Source organism: Echiichthys vipera (assembly GCF_963691815.1).
Source record: "Echiichthys vipera genome assembly, chromosome: 22".
Classification (NCBI taxonomy): Eukaryota; Metazoa; Chordata; class Actinopteri; order Perciformes; family Trachinidae; genus Echiichthys; species Echiichthys vipera.
Window position 1 is genome coordinate 1431555 of NC_139847.1, and position 18148 is coordinate 1449702.

The 18148-nt window shown below is 46.9% G+C and overlaps 2 protein-coding genes across 2 annotated transcripts in view; both read left to right on the forward strand.

The window, feature by feature from the left end:
• The first annotated feature begins 7692 nt into the window (after positions 1 to 7692).
• On the forward strand, positions 7693 to 13974 carry LOC310964293 (lecithin retinol acyltransferase-like). Its single transcript, XM_083937366.1, has 2 exons — positions 7693 to 8320; positions 12461 to 13974. Exons 1-2 carry the CDS (start codon positions 7745 to 7747, stop codon positions 12611 to 12613), a joined length of 729 nt encoding a protein of 242 aa, XP_083793492.1. The 5' UTR covers positions 7693 to 7744; the 3' UTR covers positions 12614 to 13974.
• Positions 13975 to 17711: 3737 nt separating this feature from the next.
• The window catches only part of lratb.2 (lecithin retinol acyltransferase b, tandem duplicate 2), a gene marked incomplete at both ends in the record, with an annotated part of 8196 nt that continues 7759 nt past the window's right edge, over positions 17712 to 18148 (forward strand). The window contains one exon of the mRNA XM_083936860.1: positions 17712 to 17923. Coding sequence (XP_083792986.1) covers positions 17712 to 17923 — 212 coding nt within the window. The remainder of the gene's footprint in view (positions 17924 to 18148) is intronic.

The window sequence follows — 18148 nt, forward strand, 5'->3', positions numbered from 1 at the left end:
TTTCCCTCTGAGGGTAAACAAAGACTCCACCACCATCCTGGAGATGCTCCAGCCGGCCGTCAGAGGCGCTCTCACCGGCCTCGGGTCCAACCTCGGCTCCTTCACCTCGACGCGACCCGGCTCCGGTGTTGGCCGCCCCGCAGGAATGCGCGCCTCCTTCCACCAAAGCGGCTCTCTGGCTTCCAGTCTGTTTATCCATAATTGCAAACAGACCGAAGCTGCAGTCGGAGTCGCTCCCCGGCTTCTGTCGTGGCTGAAGACTCATCGCGCCCACTTCCTCTGAATCATGTTCCCTAATCCGCGTCCTCATGCCGCCGCAGCCTGCTCTCCCTCATCAGCGAAGACGAAACCCGACTCTCTCTGGGTTTCCAACTCTTTCCTGGCCGACGCCGTCGAGTTCCAGGAAAAAACGCTTCACCTTGACTTTGGGAAAAGTGCTGATTTCTGTTTTTAATTGTCGGATTCCTGAGCCTCGGCTAAATACAACACAGTGTTTCGTCAAACGTCTGAAGCCAAACACAGAAAAGAACCACATTGGACAGCCCGCCTGGACCCATATCAACACCAACGGCCTTCCAAACAGCCGCACAAAGAGCTCTCCACACAATAATGAACGACAACAATGCAAATCCCTCCAGACGTTAATTAGAAGCAGAGTTTGCTGAGCATGAACGGACCCAATAAAAGGAAATCACACGGGAAGAATAAAAGTCTCTGGGCGTGTTTGTGGGTTTGGAGACGACACTGAAGTGGTGGGATCCGCGGAGCGAGGTGTTAAACTGAAGGCTGTAAATTCCAGCTCATTTCCTGTTCTCGTAAAAACCCCAATTTACAAAAAGAGAGAGAAGCAAAGCGCCGTGTCATGAAACGCACTCACGTCTTAATGATGGAGATGAGGTTTGAGAGCAGAGCGTCCCCGTTCACATCTGTGCTGCATATTCCCTCCCTGAGATTCCCAAGTAGATGTTCTTGCGTTAAACGGCCGGAGAAACACTTCGTCATCGTACGGAGCAACGTTTTCCAGCTAATTCATGTCCCGACTGTTCGATGTTGACCCCAAACTCTGCACGGAGCATGTAGGGAAGGATCTCCGCGCAGTGGTCGCTTCTATCTGAGCATGTTTTAGTGATTTGGGACGCTCTCGCTCGTCTTGGATGGGTGTCACACATTCCTTCAGGAACTCAAAGGTTTGGAGAATCAGGATCAGCAGTGATTGTTGTGGAGCCGCGCCCCGGTGCTTAATGTCGGGCCCAACCTCCCGACCTCCCGACCTCCCGACCTCCGCTGGGACAAAACATTTTGTTATTTACATTTTTGGTTCGTCAAAGTTGCGAAAGAAGCCGCTCTGACTCACATGAAGAGGGAAATTATGCTCGATTATATGAGAGGCGTCGTCTAGTAGAGTGGCGTTTGACAAATAACAAGCAAAGGTCCGAGCATTGAGCCTTGTGGAGCGCCAGACTTTTCATTTTAACACACTGAGGGCGCCCTCCCACTGTGCCTCCGTCCCGTGCCCCGTGCTTTAGGGTCCTTGTCCCCCCCTCCAGGCCCGTTTGTACTCACACTACCTGGGCCTCGGAGAATGCTTCTTGCTGCCTATACGTCATCACGCCGTAACACGTCACACGCATTGATGACGTCATGGCGATGCGTGGCTTTGTTTCCAGATCTTTCCGTAGACCTCGGAGTTTTTGTGCGTCTTGTCGACTGTTTTTGAATCTTTTCATCGACCAAATCTGCAGTAAACACTCCACCTCCGCATCACACCAACGTCAACCTTTCACCGCCATTGTTTGAAATGTCCGCGCATGGTCCCTCCTTCTTTTTTCTACGTCCCAACAGGCGCACAGGAAATGACCTCAGAGCCACCGTAGGCCTCGTGCTCGTACACGTGCGCACGCTCGTGCTCGTACACGTGCAAACGTGCTTTACTAAAGCCCACCTCTCCCAAACGGGCCGTGGACGGCAAGCGTGCCGCTCCTAGACGTGGTACGGTTGCACTCACACTGGTCAAAGGAACCAGACTTTAGCTGTGAAACATGCTGGGACACGGGACGGAGGCACAGTGGGAGTGCGCCCTAAAATAAAGTAGAGAACTCTCCTCTGCCTGAATTATAAAAACTTCACTTTAACAGCCAGAAGAACAGAAGTCTGGAAAGAGAGCGTCTGTTGTTTTTATTGATAAACCATAAAACAAACACATGAAGATGAGTCGCACACGGACGATCAGGCGCCGTCGTCTCGCTGCTGCCGGTGTTTGAGACCGAACCACTCTTTGTTTCCCTGCGTCTCTTGTTTTTGATGACTCCGTTTAAACTCTGTTCTCCACATGAAGCCTTGTTGTTTCTCTGTGTGACGGCTTTTTTAAACACAGATGATTAAACTCAGAGTCGTGAGTCTGTCGGGATCATCGTCAGTGTTTAGACGTAACACAGAAGTTTGATTCTGCTGCTTCCTGTTTGTAGAAAATCACTAAATGCATTTAAGGAGAACGCTGATTCTGTAGATACTAAAGTGAAGAAATTAAACTATTTTTATGATCACAGCTTCTGTTTAAAGTCAGTGTTCCTGTGTGTGTGTGTGTGTGTGTGTGTGTGTGTGTGTGTCGATGCCTCTGTCTTACAGGGAAGTGATCCTTGAATGAATCACAAACTTGTTTTCCCACAGTGCGTTTCAGCGTCAGTCTGACGAACCGAGGCTGAAAGATGTGATTAACATTCATCACATGCAGACAGCATGGGAACAAGTGTGTGTGTGTGTGTGTGTGTGTGTGTGTGTGTGTGTGTGTGCGCTGCAGGTCGTCTGCCGGATCGTTTGTCATGACGTCGCCTTTGTGCGACTCGTGCACAACTCTCTCTGTGTCCGTCTGTCGTGGAGGATAAAGGGAGATAAATGACATGTCATCGCTCATTATTCATCTCTTTTGATGTGCACACACACACACACACACACACACACACACACACACACACACACACACACAGCAGCACCCTCTGCTCAGTGAGGACACTAACTGCAGAGTGATCGGTGCATCAGAGTCCAAAACAGCACAAAAGTCTCCACTCACTGACTCTGAGTCTTTCTTTCTGTGAGGTGTGTGTGAGAGTGTGTGTGTGTGTGTGTGAGTGTAGTCTGTGGTGATCAGATGATCGGTGCCGAAGACAAACCAAAAACAAACCGGAAACAAACCGAAAACACGTCGAAAACAAACCAAAAACACGTCGAAAACAAACCAAAAACACGTCGAAAACAAACCAAAAACACGTCGAAAACAAACCAAAAACATGTCGAAAACGAACCAAAAACACGTCGGAAACACGTCGAAAACGAACCGAAAACATGTCGAAAACGAACCAAAAACACGTCGAAAACAAACCAAAAACAAGGTGGAAACAAACCAAAAACATGTCAAAAACAAACCAAAAACACGTCGAAAACCAACCAAAAACATGTCGAAAACGAACCAAAAACACGTCGGAAACACGTCGAAAACGAACCAAAAACACGTCGAAAACACGTCGAAAACACGTCGAAAACACGTCGAAAACACGTCGAAAACACGTCGGAAACACGTCGAAAACACGTCGAAAACACGTCGAAAACACGTCGAAAACAAACCAAAAACATGTCGAAAACAAACCAAAAACACGTCGGAAACACGTCGAAAACACGTCGAAAACACGTCGAAAACAAACCAAAAACACGTCGAAAACACGTCAAAAATAAACCAAAAACACGCTGAAAACAAACTAAAAACACGGTGTAAACACCAGAACCAGGGACACGTTTGTCTCTAGGATGGAGGAGGATTTGGAGAGGAACTCTCCGGTGTTTGGATTCTCCACAGCGTCTCCCCGTCTCTTCTTCTCCGTTGTTGGTGTATTTCTGTGGCAGTTACAGCGCCACCTCCAGGCCTGGCATGGGTACTACAGCGTCTGGAGTCGCTGCACCTGGTTTAGCACACATTTAGGATCCAGGCCTTGTGATCGAACCTGAACGATGACCGTGTGACTCCACGTCTCGGCTCCTCCACTGAAACCCACGTGAACGAGTTTCTGACGCAGACGCTGAAGATCAACAGGCTTTAAAACCACAGAGCTTCATATTTTAATATTCATCCATATCAATGAATCCTGCATAAAGTAGTCCCCTACACCGGGAGGACACAGGAAGAACTGGGGCGATCACATGCCCGGACCCTTCAAATGACGAGTCACTAATAACACAGTCGATGGTTCCATGTGCGGGACGTCCTGATGCTCCTCTCGTGCGTCGCGTACGCAGAGATCAGATCTGCAGCTCTGCGCGGCGACTCGTTCGGTGCAAGTGGAGTCTTTCCTGCAGCGTCCCGTCGTCATAAAGAGAGAGAAACATCTTCTCCGAACACGTTTAAACCCTGAAATATATCAAAACAATCAGTCAAATCACTTTTTACTGAACCAGAGTTTAAGGAAACAGGAGCTCAGTGAAGAAGAGGAGTCACCTGCTAATCTGCTCTTTGTTGCAGCTTTTATCCCCTAAATGTGTCTCCACCCCGAACTGCAGGAGAGCATTAACACACACACACACACACACACACACACACACACACACACACACACACACACACACACACACACACACACACACACACACACACACACACACACACACACACACACACACACACGTCCTCTCACGCTGTCACTCAGCTCCTTCCCTGGGGCTCAGTCGGTGTCACATCAACACTCAGCTCATCTTCCTGCAGTCAGGCCTCAGCGGGGGGGCAGTGTGTGTGTGTGTGTGTGTGTGTGTGTGTGTGTGTGTGTGTGTGTGTGTGTGTGTGTGTGTGTGTGTGTGTGTGTGTGTGTGTGTGTGTGTGTGTGTGTGTGTGTGTGTGTGTGTGTGTGTGTGTGTGTGTGTGTGTGTGTGTGTGTGTGTGTGTGTGTGTGTGTGTGTGTGTGTGTGTGTGTGTTTACATAATCTGCCTCTAATCCTGTAAAATCCTCTTCTTCCCTTTAAAGAGAGAATGAATGAATGAGCTCAGATTACCCAGAATGCTTCATTCACAGAGTTCACACTAAACTTAACCGTCTCCTTTAGTCGTCTAAACTTAACGGTCTCCTTTAGTCGTCTAAACTTAACCGTCTCCTTTAGTCGTCTTAACTTAACCGTCTCCTTTAGTCGTCTAAACTTAACGGTCTCCTTTAGTCGTCTAAACTTAACGGTCTCCTTTAGTCGTCTAAACTTAACCGTCTCCTTTAGAGACTAAACTTAACCGTCTCCTTTAGTCGTCTAAACTTAACCGTCTCCTTTAGTCGTCTAAACTTAACCGTCTCCTTTAGTCGTCTAAACTTAACGGTCTCCTTTAGTCGTCTAAACTTAACCGTCTCCTTTAGAGACTAAACTTAACCGTCTCCTTTAGTCGTCTAAACTTAACGGTCTCCTTTAGAGACTAAACTTAACCGTCTCCTTTAGTCGTCTTAACTTAACCGTCTCCTTTAGTCGTCTTAACTTAACAGTCTCCTTTAGTGACTAAACTTAACCGTCTCCTTTAGTCGTCTGAACTTAACCGTCTCCTTTAGAGACTAAACTTAACCGTCTCCTTTAGAGACTAAACTTAACCGTCTCCTTTAGTGACTAAACTTAACCGTCTCCTTTAGAGACTAAACTTAACCGTCTCCTTTAGTCGTCTAAACTTAACCGTCTCCTTTAGTCGTCTAAACTTAACCGTCTCCTTTAGTGTCTAAACTTAACCGTCTCCTTTAGTCGTCTAAACTTAACCGTCTCCTTTAGAGACTAAACTTAATCGTCTCCTTTAGTCGTCTAAACTTAACCGTCTCCTTTAGAGACTAAACTTAATCGTCTCCTTTAGTCGTCTAAACTTAACCGTCTCCTTTAGTGGTCTAAACTTAACCGTCTCCTTTAGTCGTCTAAACTTAACCGTCTCCTTTAGAGACTAAACTTAATCGTCTCCTTTAGTGGTCTAAACTTAACCGTCTCCTTTAGTCGTCTAAACTTAACCGTCTCCTTTAGTGGTCTAAACTTAACCGTCTCCTTTAGTCGTCTAAACTTAACCGTCTCCTTTAGTGGTCTAAACTTAATCGTCTCCTTTAGTCGTCTAAACTTAACCGTCTCCTTTAGTGGTCTAAACTTAACCGTCTCCTTTAGTCGTCTAAACTTAACCGTCTCCTTTAGTGTCTAAACTTAACCGTCTCCTTTAGTGACTAAACTTAACCGTCTCCTTTAGTGACTAAACTTAACCGTCTCCTTTAGTGACTAAACTTAACCGTCTCCTTTAGTGTCTAAACTTAACCGTCTCCTTTAGTGACTAAACTTAACAGTCTCCTTTAGTGACTAAACTTAACCGTCTCCTTTAGTGTCTAAACTTAACCGTCTCCTTTAGTGACTAAACTTAACCGTCTCCTTTAGTCGTCTAAACTTAACCGTCTCCTTTAGTGTCTAAACTTAACCGTCTCCTTTAGTGACTAAACTTAACAGTCTCCTTTAGTGACTAAACTTAACCGTCTCCTTTAGTGACTAAACTTAACCGTCTCCTTTAGTGTCTAAACTTAACCGTCTCCTTTAGTGACTAAACTTAACCGTCTCCTTTAGTCGTCTAAACTTAACCGTCTCCTTTAGAGACTAAACTTAACCGTCTCCTTTAGTGACTAAACTTAACCGTCTCCTTTAGACTGTTGTTGTTGTTGTTGTTTTCCTCCTGACCCCTGGGCTCGTCCGTGGAAGACCCCGTTCAGTAACGCATCCACGTCTGTAGGTGTGTGTGTGTGTGTGTGTGTGTGTGTGCGCGTATCTGTCTCTCTGTCTGTGTGTGTGTGTCTGTTTGTCTGTGTGTGTGTTTGTGTGTCTGTGCGTGTGTGTGTGTGTCTCTGTCTCTGTGTGTGTCTGTCTGTGTGTGTGGGTGTGTCTCTGTGTCTCTGTGTGTGTGTGTCTGTGTGTGTGTGTGTGTGTGTGTGTGTGTGTGTGTGTGTGAAGCCATTTGGTGTTTTGGTGACATCAGCATTGCTCCGTTTGAATATCAACCACTCGCTGAAGAGTTCCCATGATACTCCACACTCGTGTGTGTGTGTGTGTGTGTGTGTGTGTGTGTGTGTGCGCGTGTGTGTGTGTCTGTGTGTGTGTCTCTGCCTGTGTGTGTGTGTGTGTGTGTGTGTGTGTGGGAGAGAAACATTTGCTGTGGTGGAAAGTCTGAGTGCATGTGGTTTGCTTAGTGGTTGAGGCCTTGAGTGTGTGTGTGTGTGAGTGTCTGTCTGTGAGTGTGTGTGTGTGTGTGTGTGTGTCTCTGTCTGTGTGTGTGTGTGTATGTGTGTGTGAGTGTGAGTGTGTGTGTGTGTTCATTCAGATGAGACTGAGTTAATGACACGTGATCACTCTTTACAGACTCTAACTTTGACCAGACTCAGGTTTAAAATGCAGGACTTTACTTTCCACTGTTCCACTGTCCCTCCTTTCACTTTCAGCCCCCCCCCTCTCTCTCTCCCTCTCTCTGTCTCTCTCTCTCTCTCTCTCTCTCTCTCTCTCTCTCTCTCTCTCTCTCTCTCTCTCTCTCTCTCTCTCCCTCCCTCTCTCTCTCCCCCCCCCCCCCTCTCTCTCTCCTCACCCACTCAATTAAAGTCATGACGTCACGGGGTCCTCCTCCCCCCGTGTCTCCAAATTTCCCTGAAGGAGGAAAGTTGTGCAGAGAGGAGAGAGGGAGGACAGAGAGACGCACGGGACTCGAACCTTCAGCAGTAGTTTCGCAGCCATGCTGGACACACTCACCTTCCTCCTGGAGAAGCTCTTCCTGCTCGCGCACATTAAGATCTGGAGCCTGCTGCCTCCTCTGCGCGGCCGGGAGCGCGCGGACCCGCCGCTCACCAGGCGCTGTGAGCGGGATGAGAGTCCTCCGCAGCCCGCCGGAGCCCCGCACAAGTTCCAGCGGGGAGACCTGCTGGAGGTCCCGCGGACGCTCTTCGTCCACTTCGGCATCTACCTGGGCGAGGACCGGGTGGCGCACCTGATCCCGGACGTCCTCCCGGCGCTGGGCGCAGACAGCGAGCACATCCAGGAGATGGTGACCAACACGCGGCTGCTGCTCGGGGTGCTCTCCAAGCGCGCCAGCATCCGCGTGGACTCCGTGGAGGACTTCGCGTACGGAGCCGGGATTCTGCTCAACGCCATGGACCGGGCGGTGCGCCGGAGCCCGCTGCCCGGGGAGGAGGTGGCCCGGCGGGCGGAGCGGCTGGTGGGCTCCGTGTCCTACAGCCTGCTGTGGAACAACTGCGAGCACTTCGTCACGTACTGCCGCTACGGCGCGGCGCAGAGCCTGCAGACGGACCAGGTGAGAGGCACCGCAGCGCGCTTTTTACGCGTGCGTTTTTACGCGCGGGGTCGCGGGCGGATGCTTTGATGTGGCTGTTAGGGGGGGACGTAGATCCTTCTGATCCTGGTTTTCACAGCAGACACAGTCACAGCAGCTCCTCCTGTGTTTCCATTAGAATGGAGACGAAACACGAGTTTATTCTGAAGACTTTCTAAAAGTTTACCTTTCCTGCACATGTTCGGCTTTAGTGGAGCAACAGCATGGATGCATTATTGAACAGGCACTGGACACAGGCCCCAGGGGCCCCGGGGGACAAAATGACCACAAAGAGACACAACTAGTTCAAATAGATGCGAAAACCACCACAAAATCATGCAAAACGGCCAAAAAACATATATATACCGGCTATGACCTAAAATGAGTCAAAAGAGACACAAAAATAGATGCAAAACTATTAAAAATAGAGACAAAATGACTGAAAACATAAATATGCTGCCTTGAAAAAAAACAATCTGTCATGAAAACGACACAAAGAAACGTAAAAAGACAAAAATAAGTTGCTAAACCTCCACAAAAACATTCAAAATGGCCAAAAATATGCACATACAGACTACAAATGACCAAAAGAGACAAAAAAATCTTAAAAATAGATGAAAAATGACCTCAAAGAAACATAAAATGAACAAGAGTTCATGCAAAAGGGCCAAAAAACATATATGTACCGACTATGACCAAAAATGAGTCAAAAGAGACACGAAAATAGATGCAAAACTATTAAAATTAGATGAAAAATTACGACAAAGAGACACTAAACTAGTTCTAACGGGTGTTAAACCAGCGCAAAATGATGCATGATGATTAAATATGGAAACAAAACGTCCAAAGACAGAAACACAATCACCACAAACGACCACAAAGAAACATGAAATATGTAAGAACCCACGCAAAAACCTGCATTTAGTGACGACAAACGATCAAAAATGACTCAAAAGAGACATGAAAGTGTTAAAATAGAGGTAAAATGAACACAAAGAGACTGTGAATGACTGTAAATGTGCACAAAATGATCAAAAACATAAACAAATGGTCTTTAAACGATGTGTTTGTTTTGAAAATGACATAAAAAAGTTGCTGAACTTGCACAAAAGCAGCAAAACGACTGAAGCTCCACTTTGACTCATGAGCAGAGAGACGCAGGTAAACACAGACGCCAGAGCACCAACACTGGACCCTTTCAGTCTGGGGGCTTGTTCCAGGCTGGGGGGCCTCTTAAGTGCCTGTGCCCGGGGCCGGGGGGCCCGGGGGGCTCGGGGGCCCATCGTCTAATAACCCTCCAGGAGCGACACCTCCACAGGAGCCGTGTGCTGCAGCAGGACGCCCCCCCCCCCCCCCCCCCCTCTGTTTCTCTGCAGCCTCGTAAAATAGAGCCGAGAGCTTTAATGAAGCAAATGTTTCTGCTCCCACACGTTCTGCAGGGCGCCCACACGTTTATGCTCCTAGAGGACACTTTAGCACACGTTCTGCAGGGCGCCCACATCTGTGCGTCCACGTCCACGTCCGTGCGTCTGCGTCCACGTCCGCGTCCGTGCGTCCACGTCCATTGCGTCTAGTCCCTGCGTCCACGTCCCTGCGTCTGCGTCCGTGCGTCCACATCCGTGCGTCCACGTCCGTGCGTCCACGTCCGTGCGTCCAGGACACTTTAACACACGTTTATGCTCCTAGAGGACACTTTAGCACATGTTTATGCTCCTAGAGGACACTTTAGCACACGTTTATGCTCCTAGAGGACACTTTAACACACGTTTATGCTCCTAGAGGACACTTTAACACACGTTTATGCTCCTAGAGGACACTTTAACACACGTTTATACTCCTAGAGGACACTTTAACACACGTTTATGCTCCTAGAGGACACTTTAGCACACGTTTATGCTCCTAGAGGACACTTTAGCACATGTTTATGCTCCTAGAGGACACTTTAGCACACGTTTATGCTCCTAGAGGACACTTTAACACACGTTTATGCTCCTAGAGGACACTTTAGCACACGTTTATGCTCCTAGAGGACACTTTAACGCAAGTTTATGCTCCTAGAGGACACTTTAGCACATGTTTATGCTCCTAGAGGACACTTTAGCACACGTTTATGCTCCTAGAGGACACTTTAACACACGTTTATGCTCCTAGAGGACACTTTAGCACACGTTTAGGCTCCTAGAGGACACTTTAGCACACGTTTATGCTCCTAGAGGACACTTTAACACACGTTTAGGCTCCTAGAGGACACTTTAACACACGTTTATGCTCCTAGAGGACACTTTAGCACACGTTTATGCTCCTAGAGGACACTTTAACACACGTTTAGGCTCCTAGAGGACACTTTAACACACGTTTATGCTCCTAGAGGAAACTTTAACACACGTTTATGCTCCTAGAGGACACTTTAACACACGTTTATGCTCCTAGAGGGCACTTTAACACACGTTTATGCTCCTAGAGGACACTTTAACACACGTTTAGGCTCCTAGAGGACACTTTAACACACGTTTATGCTCCTAGAGGAAACTTTAACACACGTTTATGCTCCTAGAGGACACTTTAACACACGTTTATGCTCCTAGAGGAAACTTTAACACACGTTTATGCTCCTAGAGGACACTTTAGCACACGTTTAGGCTCCTAGAGGGCACTTTAACACACATGTGTTTAACAATAAGAGGAGGTAAAGCAACGTTTCATGGACAGAAGCCCAGAAATGCTGCTTTCAGGTGTGGAAGCTTCAGAAACAGAGAAGTCCCCCCCCCCCCCCCCCCCGTCTCCCCCCCTCCCTCCCCCCCCCCTCCCTCCCTCCACCTCCTCCTGTTTTGAAACGAGGGGAAAATGTGGGTCGCTGCTCGGAAAACTCCAGAGAACAAGAGCTGCATTGAGACGAGAGCCAGGAGCAGGAGAGAGGCAGAGCGTGCTGACGACCACGGGGAAGACGACGAAGACGAGGAAGATGAGGAAGACGATGATGATGATGATGATGATGATGAAGGTGGTGGTGATGAAGATGAAGCGGGGCCTCTCGTCTGTCAGCACACACTCAGGGTCACAGAGGCGAGCGACCACAGAAGAAGAAGCTTTTAGGAAAGTGCTGAGTCAGCTTTACAGCAACAGTTCATCCTTCAAGAGTTAAAATTAATATTTTAATAAGTAACAAAAGACTTATTAACATTATTATGTCTAATTAAGAACATAATAATGTTATTAAGACTTAATTATTAACTCACTTAATACAATTAATAAATAATTAAAGTCTCATCTCATCTTCAGCCTCTGATCCTGGATCAGGTCTCAGGGGCAGCAGCTCCAGCAGGGGACCCCAAACTTCCCTTTCCCGGGCCACATTAACCAGCTCTAACTGGGGGATCCTGAGGCGTTCCCAGGCCAGTGTGGAGATCTAATCTCTCCACCTGGTCCTGGGTCTTCCCCGAGGCCTCCTCCCAGCTGGACGTGCCTGGAACACCTCCCTAGGGAGGCGCCCAGGGTTCATCCTTACCAGATGATCCTGAACCACCTCAACTGGCTCCTTTCAACGCAAAGGAGCAGCGGCTCTACTCCGAGTTCCTCACGGATGCTGAACTTCTCCCCCTCTCTCTAAGGGAGACTCCAGCCCCCCTCCTGAGGAAACACATTTCAGCCACTTGTACCCGTGACCTGGTTCTTTGGATCCTGACCCAGCTTTCATGACCACAGGTGAGGGTAGGAACAAGGACTGAGCGGTAGATCCAGATCTTTGCCTTCCTCAGCTCTCTTTTGGTCACAACGGTGCGGTAGAGCGACTGCAGCTCCGCCCCCGCTGCTCCGATTCTCCGGCCAAACTCACGCTCCATCGTCCCCTCACTCGTGAACCAGATCCAGAGGTACTTGAACTCCTTGACCCTTCACAATAAAAGCCTGTCGGGTCGATCACAGAGGCGACCTGCAAAAAAGACAAAATAAAACGGCAAAAGTTGGGTTTGGCGTCACCAGCAGGGGGCGGGGCCTGTTTGTCCCTGATCCAGTGGCACTTCCTGTCATTACCTGTCATCGGGGGCCAGCAGGAGCTCTAACAGGGGCCTCAGCGGGGTTTTGTTTTATTGTATTTATAAATTGATGTTATTTCTCTTCTTCCAGTTCTGTGAGTGGCTGAAGTCGCTGATCCGGGACCAGCGGAGCGTCCTGCTGACGGCGGTGCTGGGTCTCCTGTCCATGGCGTGCTGGGGAATCTCGTCCGGCACGGCGCTGCCCGCCCTCCTCGTCCCCTTCACTCTGTGGATGGCGAGCTAGAAGACGCTCACGATGACTCAGAGCCGCCGCGTCGGAAGACTGACGGTCAGGGCGCAGTCGTCTGCAAACACGTTGACTCGACATTTTTTACGTCTGGATTTTTTCACTTTGCGTTTAAACTCAAAGACGACTTTAAAACCGTCAAAGACTCCGACTTTAAAGAATCCAAAGATCGTTTAACAACACGTCGCTGTCGGGCGGAAACCTCGTATCTCCATTTTAGGTTTTATAAAGTTTTAACCAGTTTAAAGTATTAAAAAGAGGTTCAGAATGAAGTAGCTCGTAGCTCCGCCCCCTCTCCATTCAGAATGAAGTGAAACAGCCGAGCTCCGGTGGCGTTTCCGTGGGACCAATAGCTGCACTTGCACCATGACTTGAACACAGCCTGCTATCTATGGCACAGACACTAGATGCTAATGCTAATGCTAATCTGCAGCAGCGGGAGGATTCGGGCCGTGAGGGACTGTGTTGGACATCAGTTTAAATCATAAACACTGCACTTGACTCCCGGAGCCGGTGTAATCTCTGCTAGAGACACAGGAAATAAAAAAATATGCCTCCCACTCCCGTTTATCTAGTAGTGTATGCTGTTAGCCTAGCTCTCGGGCGGTGGTGCTAATGTGGCTAATTCTTTAAATATCAGCCAGATGAACGTACGACCCTCCCCCCCAACGTCACATACATGCCCTTTTTTGGTCAGAGGAAATGAGGCGGAGTCAAAGTCTGACAAGATGGAGACTCCTGTCGGCGAGGACGATTGGATCAAAGTGAGAGAACGGACCTCGCACATGAGCCCCGACAGCTGCAGAGATTCAGATGAAAGCGTGTCTGACCTGCTCACTGTTGGGACAGGAAGTTAAACGTGGTCAGGTTTATAAAGTCAGAGACGATCACTCTGTGCAAACAAGCAAACATTTAAACTAAAGCATTTAGCTTTATCATAGAGTTTTTTATGCCCTGAAAAATGGCCGTTTACGAGATACGAGGTTTCCGTTGTTTTACCGAAGCTGCAGCTTTTATTTTGAAGGAATCACTGAGAAAATGGTGTCCTGTCATTTGTCGTCTTCCGATACGGCGGCCGTCACATCCCCACTTCACCCAGAGTCTCATTTATTGTCTTACGCTGAAGTCTCACGTAATAAAAGTACGAACTCAGCGCCCTGTGCGTCTCCGAACACGCGACGCAGCGGGCGACGCAGCAGGCGACGCAGCGGGCGACGCAACAGGCGACATCATGTCCGCTGAAGCTCTTCTGTAAATATCTGTAGATTTTTCTCTTCAGTCAAACTTTTGTACAGGATTTATTTTTTACTGTAACACTTAAAATATTTTTATGTAAATAAAAGAAGTGAAAATTGTGATTTTGAGACTTTTTGTGATTTTTATGCAAAATTAATACAATTTAAAAATTGAGCTCGTTTGTATTTTTTAAAAATCAAATTAATATTTCAGAGATTTTAAAAAATATATATAAAATACTGAAAATATTTGTTTTTAATTCTGTGATAAAAAAACTTTATAATTTCAATGTTTTTAACAAAGAAAATAAAAACTGATATAATTTCACCAGTAATTTCGTTTTTAAACAACATTATGATTTTAAATCATGTTTACAGATGATTTCTAAAATAATTCTGATAATAAAGCAAATTAGATGAATTTACACCAATGATTTATTTATTTTATTAAACATAAAACTCCAAAAAAATAAACAAACAAATAAAATCAGATTAAAATGTGGTGTTGAAAGTATTTCAAAAAACATATTAAAATGTTAAAAATATGATTAAAATATGATTTTATATGTATCAATTCTGATTTAAATATGTAAAAACACTATTGATATATGTTTAAATTATGATATATATGTAAAAAACATATGTGTGGGTATTTTTATTTGGATTTATTTATTTATTTATTTATTTTATTTGGATTTTGTGCATTTTTTTCTCGTCTTTGGTGCCAATAATAATTTTCATCATTACTAAAATAATAATATATTTTTATATTTATATATTAACAATAATAATAATAATAATAATAATAATAATAATAATAAAGCAGCAAATGAAATGAATTTGAAGCACTAATGTAATTCATTTATTTTATTTTATAAATACAAATGAAAATAAAGCCACAACATGTTTTAATATAATTATATATTTATATAAATATGAATGTTTACCTTCACATCTTTGGTAAATAAAGAAAGTTTATCACTAATAAAACTGTATCATATTAAATAACCTTTAATAAAACTGTGATATTTACTGAATTATATATAAATATATAATTCACTATGATCCTTTTTAAACACTGGTGATCTGTGAGCGCCCTCTGCTGGACGACAACAGGAACAACAACAACAACAACAACAGGAACAGATGACACTGAACAGACACACAAACATTTATCAAGAGGTTAAAAACAACAACAACAACAACAACAACATCATCATCCACTCGTCTCCGTTTAAACTGAAACATCTGTTTTTTTTTCAGGAGAAACCAAAGAACTGAAAACAAACAGACACAGTTCAGTTCTCTGGTTTCTCCTGAAGGTCTGAAAACGTGTCGCTGATTTCTTTATTACCCATTTTTTCTCCCACTGTGCCTCCGTCCCGTGCCCCGTGCTTTAGGGTCCTTGTCCCCCCCTCCAGGCCCGTTTGTACTCACACTACCTGGGCCTCGGAGAATGCTTCTTGCTGCCTATACGTCATCACGCCGTAACACGTCACACGCATTGATGACGTCATGGCGATGCGTGGCTTTGTTTCCAGATCTTTCCGTAGACCTCGGAGTTTTTGTGCGTCTTGTCGACTGTTTTTGAATCTTTTCATCGACCAAATCTGCAGTAAACACTCCACCTCCGCATCACACCAACGTGAACCTTTCACCGCCATTGTTTGAAATGTCCGCGCATGGTCCCTCCTTCTTTTTTCTACGTCCCAACAGGCGCACAGGAAATGACCTCAGAACCGCCGTAGGCCTCGTGCTCGTACACGTGCAAACGTGCTTTACTAAAGCCCACCTCTCCCAAACGGGCCGCGGACGGCAAGCGTGCCGCTCCTAGACGTGGTACGGTTGCACTCACACTGGTCAAAGGAACCAGACTTTAGCCGTGACACGTGCTGGGGCACGGTACGGAGGCACAGTGGGAGTGCAACCTGAGAGAACAGCATGACTTTAGTTTCTTTAAGCGTTTAAAGCCGTGTCAAAAGCGAGTCGTAGCTGGAAAGGGCCCCGTCTGTAGAGTACAGTATCATCAAAAGTGAACAGGAGTGGCCCCAGGATGGAGCCCTGGGGTGCACCATCTGGGGGCGGTGCTGCACTGTTAGAGTACAGTATCATCAGCATAAAGGGAGATTTGACATTTGACACATTTGATAAAAGTCATTGATGTAAAAAGTGAAGAGGAGTGGCCCCAGGACGCAGCCCTGGGGTGCACCTTTACTAACGATGAGAGCGCTGGGTGCAGCTGTGTCCCGTCTGTAACTTAACAAACCAATTAACAGTTTGTTTTTGAATTTCTCAGATTGAGAGTCACATAAAACATTATTCCTTTAGTTGTTCACTCAGAAATGATTCCAAAACCTTCGCCAGGACCGAGGGTTTTGGAATGGACCGGAAGTTTGTGGAAGAAAAGATCCTCAAAACAGTTTCAGTCCAAAGCAACTGGACTTGGTTCTGTGTCAGGAAGACGTTTCACCTCTCATCCAAGAGGCTTCATCAGTTCATGTATGCATCTGACCAGGACCAGGACCAGGACCAGGACCAGGCTGGGACTGGACCAGGACCAGGACCAGGACCAGGACCAGAACCAGGCTGGGACTGGACCAGGACCAGGACCAGGACCAGGCTGGGACTGGACCAGGATCAGGACCAGGACAGGACCAGGCTTGGACTGGACCAGGACCAGGACCAGGACCAGGCTGGGACTGGACCAGGGCCAGGCTGGGACTGGACCAGGACCAGGACCAGGACCAGGCTGGGACTGGTCCAACTAACTGGTGTGAGATCCAGGTATTTAACCTCTCACAGGCCGATGATGTCACTGGAACCCTTTGTGCTCCAAGTGCCAACGACCGTTGTTAGAGTGGCAGTTGTTGGTGGGAAGTTGGTTTGGACTTGGTTAGTGCTGGTTCAGTCCCAGCCTGGTCCTGGTCCTGGTCCTGGTCTGATGGTTGTTGGAAGTTGGTCTGGACTTGGTTAGTGCTCTATTGAGTCTGAACGACAGTCGTTGGAGTCACAGGAGGATGTTTGTGAACAGTTGTTCTTTGAGGTTAGATTGTTGGATGAAGGGATGAAAGGGCAGAAGTCCAAACCAGCTTCCCACCAACGACTGGACCTGGACCAGGACCAGGCTGGGACTGGACCAGCACTAACCAAGTCCAGACCTACACTTACCAACGACTGTCACTCTAACGACGGTCGTTGGCACTTGGAGCACAAAGGGTTCCAGTGACATCATCGGCCTGTGAAAGGTTAAATACCTGGATCTCCACACCAGTTAGTTGGACCAGTCCCAGCCTGGTCCTGGTCCTGGTCCTGGTCCTGGTCCTGGTCCAGGTCCTGGTCCTGCTCCTGGTCCAGGTCCTGGTCCTGCTCCTGGTCCTGGTCCTGGTTGGGCAGAACGAGGACCTGGACTCATGAGAACATTCAGACTTTTTGTGAAAGAAACAAGTTTTTGTTATTTTTCCGTCTGAAACAGAAAAATGTCATTAAGCAGCTTTTTACCCAGAATCCTGCAGATTAATCTGGATTAACGAATCAAAGGTCTCCTGCAGACGTTATGACATCACAACTGGCTCTGAGCCAATCAGAGACCAGCGTGAAACAACGTCATAATGAAATAAAAATAGTTTATTTATATTTATTCTCTAATAAAGATTAAAATAACATTTAGTTTAATTAATATGATACAATAAACAGCAGCTGATGCGTCTGAGCTCCGCCCCCTGAGAGGAAAACCTCCTCCTCTTCCTCCTCTTCCTCCTCCTCCTCTTCCTCCTCCTCCTCTTCCTCCTCCTTCTTCTCCTCCTCCTCCTGTTTCTTCTTCTTCTTCTTCTTCTTCTTCTTCTTCTTCTCTTCCCGTCAGCATGTTTCCTCTGCAGCTGCTCGCTCTGCTCTTCATCTCCACGGCGACAGACGATCCCCGAGAGAGGAAGAGGCTGACGGAGGAGGAAGAGGAGGAAGAGGAGGAAGAGGAGGAGGAGAAGGAGCAGGGGGGGCGGACTCTGAGGAGGGGAGACCTGCTGGAGGTCCCCAGGACTCTGTTCACACACTTTGGGATTTACCTGGGGAGGGGCAGGTGAGTCACACTCTTCATCTCCTCTTCACCTTCATCATCTTCACCTTCACCTTCATCCTCCTCTTCCTCGTCTGTTATTATTAAACTCATCCTTCTTCATAATAAAGATTTCATTTTTAAATCTGTGGTATTTGACGACAACGATAATTCATTTTTACTGTTTATTATTACTCCTTCCTTCCTTCCTTCCTCCCTTTCCTTCCTTCCTCCCTCCCTTCCTCCCTC